This window comes from Pecten maximus, unplaced genomic scaffold, assembly GCF_902652985.1.
Source record: "Pecten maximus unplaced genomic scaffold, xPecMax1.1, whole genome shotgun sequence".
In the NCBI taxonomy this organism is placed as follows: Eukaryota; Metazoa; Mollusca; class Bivalvia; order Pectinida; family Pectinidae; genus Pecten; species Pecten maximus.
The window spans coordinates 226-8820 of record NW_022982813.1 but is presented as its reverse complement, the minus strand read 5'-3'; the positions used below and the strand labels follow the sequence as shown (position 1 = coordinate 8820).

At 35.2% G+C, this 8595-nt stretch overlaps 1 protein-coding gene across 1 annotated transcript; it reads left to right on the top strand.

Annotated features, from left to right (window-relative positions):
* The first annotated feature begins 1764 nt into the window (after nucleotides 1-1764).
* On the top strand, nucleotides 1765-7130 carry LOC117320980. The gene is made up of 3 exons (XM_033875468.1): nucleotides 1765-1877; nucleotides 5802-5976; nucleotides 6725-7130. The coding sequence occupies exons 1-3, from the start codon at nucleotides 1835-1837 to the stop codon at nucleotides 6915-6917; spliced, it is 411 nt and encodes a 136-aa protein (XP_033731359.1). The 5' UTR covers nucleotides 1765-1834; the 3' UTR covers nucleotides 6918-7130.
* Nucleotides 7131-8595: the final 1465 nt, after the last annotated feature.

The window sequence follows — 8595 nt, the reverse complement described above, 5'->3', positions numbered from 1 at the left end:
CTGTCAGAATGAGATTAACTAGGGTGATATAAATTTTTCACTTTATCCTGAATGTGGTACACTTTGATTGATTACTTGGTATTACTTGGTGCAATCAGATATCACAGTACATGTATATGACTATTTCATTATTAACTATCTGTACCTTCATTTCATCCCATGATTTATCAATATCAACACCTCATTGTGACTTGTTATGATTATATAGTGACTCTGTCTTACTTTGTATGAATATATTCTTGTCTTTGTTCCAAAGAAATGGGATACATTTTACTTGATAGATCAATTTTATTTTCAATTACATGTAATTATGTGATGAATTTTAAATCAGTTTGATTGTGCCAAAATTTGGTAAATTTTGTTAAGCCGGGGGGGATGTAATGTAGTGGGATCAAACTGATCCGGAGATTTGGTTCCGTAAATTACTATAACTCTTTTTCCGGAATTAGTGTTCCGGCATTTGTGTAAATTGTTAGTTGTTACCCCGGGAATAAACAAGAGGGAAGACGAACAGATGCGTTGAAATTATTTATTGAACAATTAAGCTGCTGGCGCTGCCCAGAATACTGAACACAAGCAGCGTAGTGTTGCACTAAAACAGTCTTCACAAGCTATGTGAGAATGGTGTATTCGTGTGCTGCCTTATATAAGGCCGTGAAGGATTTCGAAATGTAACACTGACTGAATGAAAACGTTTGTGAATTTTAAAAGAGAATTGTTTAGTTAGCATCAATTGTCGTTAATTTGCCTACGTTTATCTTGCCGTCAACCTTCATGTCATCTGCCACCCAAATTCTATTTATGTCGCGACTGTTCGCTAGCACCTGGTAACTATATATGCGATGCTTACATATTCTACACCGCTTAAACTTCTTAAACAACTTTTTTTAAACAACAAACATGCAAGTGTATTGCCAGATATAAACAGAAAAATTCAAAATGGCGTCGTCATGTTAACGGAAACGGCGTCACAGAGATGGTACTACTCTTTCAAAACTTGAAATAAAAAGAAAATTGGACGGTTTCCGTTGATTAAAACATATGTTTCACAAGTATGACGGAACATACCGATACCTTTCACTCGTGAAATATATATATTTATGGTGTCAAACCCGTGAAATACATGTATATTATGTACATTTGAATTTAACGTCAAATTCCTCTATATATCAAAATAACACCAATGAATAAAAGTAGCCTTAAATAATCAGAACAAAGTAACATATTCTTCGACAAACATGTTTTGTTCCAATTAAAGAGAAAAAAATAATTTGTTGGGCTCGGTAGCATAAGTGTTAAGTATGAAAATTTGGTACTGTGTTTTGTACATGTATAATATATAGATTTTATTGTATTCAAAAGACCATATTATTCCTTGCTGTAGAGGAAGCATCGTTAATACATTATGTAAGATATACAAAAAATCCTGGTATCGAAAGTAATGGACATGTGTTCATAATGTTTGTTTGAACTCTTTCATGGCCCTTGATAAAATATTCCTTTGCAATAAACCTTACAGTTTGATCGATATTTTCTAAAGCTCAGCTTTGACAGGTGTTACTCTTTATTCGCATACCTGTGTTGTTCAGAACAGAAACATATTTTTAAAAGTAACTACATTTTTTATTGGCTGGTGTATTTACAGTACACACGATGACATTGTTAAAATCCCTTTAAAGGTGGATATATACTGTCAGTTATGTCGTTTAAATATCCATGTCTACCTCACACACCTGCCTGTTTATTTACATCTATTCATCCGCGACAGACTACATCGTGTAGCTGTGCGTAAGAGTTATAAATAACTGCTGCGAAAGGTCATTTGGGATTCAACATGGCGGCACTGGGTACGCTGTTATTATTCCTGTCAGGAACAGGTAAGTCATTTTACTTGGATTTACTTACAGTTATAAATCCTTTGTTGGGTGATTGTCCACCATGTTGTTTATACCGTGATGGACGTTAGGTGACGTCATTGATAGCCTTGTAATTGGGTTGAAATGTTCACCTTATCGTTAAATTGTAAACAGTTTTGTGTGTAGCATATATGCAGTTTATAGAATACGGTATTGACAACTATATGTACAGTATATAAGTCACCCTTATCAGTCCTGTGGAACAGGTAAACATTTGTGCCAGCATATTGTTTTATCATTCCCTACGTATACAACAGCTGGCCCGCCAAGGTATTTTTCTCATGTCAGTATCCCGTATAGGGACCACGGAACCAAATGATTTCCCATAGACGGTAATGTTAACGTTTATCACTGTACTGCTTAAATGGAGTTTTCAACACTGGTCCAGTAGCAATAATTTTGAAGTATGTCATCTCGGAAACCTCTAAATGGAATTATAAAAAATTCTACCAATTTGAACTTTTTTTATATGGGGGCCGCCATCTTGTATTGAAATCAGCACCAAAAATTCATCTAAATTAATAACAAAATACACACTTACTTACCTCCCCCTGACAAAAACAGGCTAGCAAAAAAATAACTGTTTTTCTATATATTTTACATCTATATGTATTGCCCGACCCACATATTAAAACTTTGGAAACTTCTCTCATCTTAATATCCAATCAGTAGGCCCCGATGTATTCACCTTCCTATTAAATCTTCTGCCCAAACGGGGAAAACCCACATTCTATTTTTGATTTGGTTCCGTGGTCCCTATAGAATCGTACACATTTTTCAAATTTAACTTTTCTGGGACAGGATAGGACCATAGGGTATGATGTCCAAATAGGAAGTGGCTGGCTGCAAGTCTTGGGCTGGTAGGTCAAGTCTTCTATTGGTACCGGAGATGGAGATTCGTATTAGAAAAGGACATAAAAATTGAAACAAATTTTTAGTTAAAATAGAAATATCTTGCTGAATTTTAAATCCAGATAGATGTCTTTTGGTCATATAAGAGTATTGATATTGTACTACTGAAAAATATAAACAAATAAGAAATACCCTGAAGATCAAGGGCAGATAACTCCATGCTATCTCTCCCCCCCCCCCCCCCCCCCCCCCCCCCCCCCCCTTATTTCTCGCCTTTATCTTAAAAAAACCTAGGACAAGAGCATTTTTGTATATAATTGAGTCAAACACACACACAGGACAGTGGGCCGGGCTAGGGACAACAAAACTACCAAAATAACCACCAGAAATCGAACCGGGGTAGTGACAACAGAACAACCAATCACATCACCTAACACCGAACCGGGCTAGAGTCAAGAGTACAACCAGAAAAAACACCAAAAATCGAACCGGGGTACTGACTACAGAACAACCAGACACACCACGGGACTACGAAACACGCGTTATACAGCTACCATTGAAATAAATACTATATTTTCCTATTAACCTGGTCTATGGCCCCCTTTACACTGTACACAGGCCCATATTTTCATTATAAACAAGCTCAGAATCTAATTTCCTGCTTAAATTCTGCCAAAATATCTCCATGATGAAAATACCAGCCGAATATGTTCAGATCGGTCCCGTAATCTGGTGTCCAGGGACGCTGAACGGCATAAAATGTCAAATCCGGTAGCTCCCTATACACTGAAAATTCTGTTGTTGATAGACGATACGCTTAGATAGATATGCCTAAGGACTGGAGCTTTGATTAAAATCGACTTATTAGCTATTACAAACGTCTACAATGACTGAATGTATTGTACGCTAATTACCGCCTTTATGTATTGTACAGGTAGGCGTTTAGTTTTAGTTATAATTGCAATTAGTACTTTGGTCGTACGGGTGTGACACTGCTTCGGCATTGCAATCAATGTTATATGAATACTTCACGAAAGGTATTGAGTCTAGTACACGGAGGCTATTTTTATATAAAAAAAGTGGATACCTAGTGAAAAAAACGTGCCTTATTAAAGACTTATAATGAAGAAAATCTGCAATGATACAAACGAAATATATCATCCATTGAATGAAAAAAACGATATTAATAGACAATAGAAAGTACCCGGATGCAATGAATCACATTGCAAAATACAGAGAACTCATAAGGCATTAAGACGTCACGATATTCCTCAAAAGAATATATATTAAAGTTATTTATCTGTTAATGTTCGCGAGGGTTTAATTTTGCTAAATTCGCGGTCATTAGCGCGAAAAAAAGAAAGAAATGAAAACAGCGAATATTTCTGTATGTACACAAACACGTAAATAGGTGTTTAATACTTCATACTGTTTACAAAACCATGTTACGCGAACTTTAATTCCCCGAACTAGTTTTGACTAGCTATGTATGTCGGTCAACCGTAAAAAAATGTCCTCTGCAATTTAAACGGTATACAGTACTTCATCGAACATCTAAATTGTTACGATTTTGATGAATTGTGTGGATCAATAATGCACTCTCAGACCTAAAATTTATTATTGACTGAGGCCTTTTTCCTGATTTTCCTGATGAATGATCATATTGTTGACCCCTGGTTTCACTAACGAGTACTACAATGACGAAACAGCTCTATGCTGCAGTTTTATATTCAATATTGTGCATATTTGTTACCTTTAATACAACTCTAATGTAAGGACTCCATATGTTACAGGTACTAAATAAAAGATGTTATTTATCTTTTCTAGGATAATATGTCATTACATCTTAATATCCTTTGTATTCATGGCGATCATAGATTGACAGCAATACTAGTAAATGTGTTAACCTCTTAATTTGTATTCCTTCATTCAAATAATGTGCAGATGATAACAATGCAATATGTCAATTATTTATCATCGTAGCCGACAATATTTTGACGGCCTCCCACTTGATCTAACTTTTCCTACCGTACTCTTATAAAAAAAAAACAACCGGTGAAATAACATTTTAGGGACATCCGATGTTTTCCACACACACAAATACATGTATTATTTAGATGGAGGAAAACGTTTAAACATCACACCTTAGTGTATCATTTGTTAAATTTGATAAGAACAAACGGTGTTTGTAATTGTTTCTTTGTGATAAACATAGCCAGGTATCCATATGGTACCTAACATGATGCCGATACACGATACGAGGGCTGATTGATATGTTGTGAGCCTCGAATCGAAGGATTATTTCTCAATATAATCCCCTTCACTATCCATACACTTTTGTCAGCGGTGTTTAAGGACCTCAATGCCACTTTTATAGAACTCCTTTTCTTAGTCAGAGAATAGTAGGACTTAAAAAGAACATCCTTGAGTACCTCCTTCAATACAAGGCTCACAACATATAAATCTTCCCTCGTATAAAGAACAAAACTAAAGTGGTATCAATGGTTTATTGCCTAATGAAATTTAATTTTAAGAAAAACTTTTAAATTGTAACCAGTTATTGGATATAAAGCATGGTTCATGAAAAATGCTTAAAAGGTTTAGATTAACTCATTAGATATACTCGCATTTTCTTGAAGATTTTAGTCTCATGTCACATTTTTCTCACTTCCTTGATGTTAAAGATTTCGTGTGTTTGTTTTGTTTGTTTGTTGTTTAGTTCACGGGTTATAACGTCTTTGGACCATCTAGTGGAGCGTATGTAAAACAGATACTAAGGACAGAAAACAAATACAGACAGAGAAGGAAAGAAAAGATTGAGAATGTGAATGACAGAAGGGAAATGAAAAAAACAAAAAAACAAAAAAACAAAACAAATCCCAAATGTTTAAATGAGGACAGAAGATACATTAATGATCTCTTAAATGTCTCTGAAGTAGGTGTCAGCAACTGTATTATCCTAAACATTGCTTTTTATACAATAAATACATAATATCTATCAATAATATGCTAAATTGGTGTTTCTTTTTTCAGGAGTAGCCTTGGCCGTGGATTGTTACTCTACCTACTCCTACTACAATTATCAGTACAGCAGAACATACTACTCCAGCAACTCATTCTACTGCAGCAACGGGTGCTGCGGAGGAACAGTTGACGCCTACTGTTGTACAGACAGCTACGTGGATTACTACAACTACGTGGATTATGTGTGAGTACAAACCGGAACCGGAAATAGACCATAACCGATGTATATGTAAATCATTAATTCACTCCTTGTTGTGTTTAAAGATGCGTTTATGTCACGGAAAATAAAGGGTTTATGTATATTTATAAACAACTTAATGATATCATGGTTAACGTTTGCAGGGCACTTTATATTACTTTTAACAGGGAATTTACAATACGCAATAAACAGGTCGTCGTGTATGCTTATTACACTTAAGACATATTAATGATCCCTGATATGTACTTTAGTCTCGCAAGTTGCTGTGTAACACTATAAGCACTTTCGTTGTATGACATCATGATAATGTGTAGCCGATGTACGTGTGTGTGACTGTATTTGTTTCCAATTCATTTGAACAAATATGAAAGCAAGTTTCATGAGATCTAACGTAAATTGAAAAGAAATTTAAGATTTTTTATACATCACGAAGTTCACAAAGATCAAAGTTTGACAGGTTTTAAAGGCAAAATATTGATGACAAAACCAAACGAATGCACTCAATTTGTTGCGCCATTTGCAATTCGTGACGTAACATGATTGTCCTCATAATGATGTATAATCTATTTCTGATTGCGGAGCTAATAATGAACGCCCCAGGATATCTTATGCGCGTGGTATATGCATAAGTATCATACGAAGAAATTCATTGAATGAAGAGTTGATTTTGTGATGAAAGTGAATAAGATGATATTGTTTAACAGTACCAATACTGTATTTAATATTCCTGCAGGTCCAACACTACAGGAGGAGTCATTGCCGGAATAGTAATAGGCTGTCTCGTTGGAGTGGGACTGTTTATAGCATTTATCGTACTCATCTGTGTGTACTGTGTGAACTCCAGCCGACAGTCTGTTCCCGGGCAAGTCATAACGACGACACCGGGGACAGGGGCTCCGATTACCTATGTCAATACACGTAAGTAACGAGCGAAAAACGTACTTACTATTAAAGGTTCTTATATATTGATAATCAAAACATAGCATCGTAACTTATCACCTATGCTGACTTTGGACCGAGTGGCCAGTTTGGAGGTGTCTTTATGTCTTTATGCTTCGTTCAGTTCATAGTATTGTCAGTTAATATTACTTTCAATATCGAGGTTCTAATCTTGTAAAGAGTGCATATTGTTTGAAATTATTTAAAATTTTTATTCAGTTATAAATTCATCTCCTCGAGATCAGTGTCGACCTTCCTTTTGTGTGGCGAGGCTGTGGTAATTTAATCCTCATGTGTTTGGTACATTTCTCCCTGTTTGAAGTTGCAATATGGTTATCATGTGTATGGAACTGTTAAATATTTCCTGTGTGATATCAATATAAAATGTTTCATCAGTATTCGTTAATAAAGTGGCATAATTGTTTAATTCCTCTCCAAACTTACTCTGGTCTCTGGGATTAAATTTCAAGCTCGTGGTATGGATCAGTTTTCATACTCTAAGTAGAACAGGATACAATTATGTATAATTATAATGAGGTTTTCGAAAAGAATTTTTTTTATCGCAAATCAACTTCAGGTGGAGTGACATATATTGAGGTAAGAGCATCAGGTGCATGGGTGGCACGTGTCTGCATCAGTAGCATTATCAGGTTACCAGAAGTGTCGAACTGATCAGAATTGTTTTAAATTCTGATTCGCAATAGTACCTTCGTCTAAGGTTAATTATCGTAAAATATAATTAAAGGAACTGAAGAACATATTTTCTCATTACAGGAAACTGTTTCATTAAACAATCAATCAAATTTACTGCAGATATCTAATGTTGTCATATGATATACTTCAAACAAAATTAATTGCTGGGGATGAACGATTCCAGCTTTAAACGACAAATTCTTATCAACAGCTAAGGCTGTTGTATGTCCGGAACATTTGCCGATTTTTAGTGCTAGCATACAGCCGAAAACACCCAGCAGGACACTTCACCCGATCACATATACTGACAACTGGCAAACGAGTAGTTCCACTCCCAAAATGCTGAGCGCTAGTAGATGTTATGATCTGAATTATTACGAAATTATAATCTACACTCAAACAGATACATTTTGAAATCTTTGAAACGCGATGCATACACTATGTAGCTGGTTCATGAATTAAACAACATCATTGCGCCGGGATCGCAGTTCCATGGTTATAAACCAGGGGTTGTAAAAAAAACCAACAAAAAAACAAAAAAATAAAACAAAATCAGTACACCTACAAGTTAAAGAAAGCTCTTGGTGATAATAGAAGTAATCTGGACTGTCAGCCATTTTAAGTTTTATTTCGGGTTTGCTTATCTGGGGAGCAGTCGGCCTCAGATACTGTTGGCTAAGAGAAACATTACTGGTACTGGAAGTCAAAGAAATTACAAAATTAAAATCAAATTTATACTAGTACTGTTACTTGTCTTGTCAGTGATGCCTTGGACTAGAATTGTGGAATTCCAGAAGAGAAGAATGAATATATCTAAAATATATTTTATGAATATTTTACACGTGATCATGTGTAAAATATATCGGGGGAGAAGCATTTACCCGAATTGTATATCCGTTTGATATTAAATAATTTTTTAAAAAGAATATAACATAAGTGATAATGTTCTGAAATGATGCCAATACTCATGTT

Bases quoted from the DNA above. Each gene is read 5' to 3' on its own strand.
- LOC117320980 (XM_033875468.1), top strand. From the start codon at position 1,835: ATGGCGGCACTGGGTACGCTGTTATTATTCCTGTCAGGAACAG. The intron at 1,878-5,801 runs GTAAGTCATTTT...TTCTTTTTTCAG, and splicing joins ATTATTCCTGTCAGGAACAG to GAGTAGCCTTGGCCGTGGAT. The intron at 5,977-6,724 runs GTGAGTACAAAC...ATATTCCTGCAG, and splicing joins TACAACTACGTGGATTATGT to GTCCAACACTACAGGAGGAG.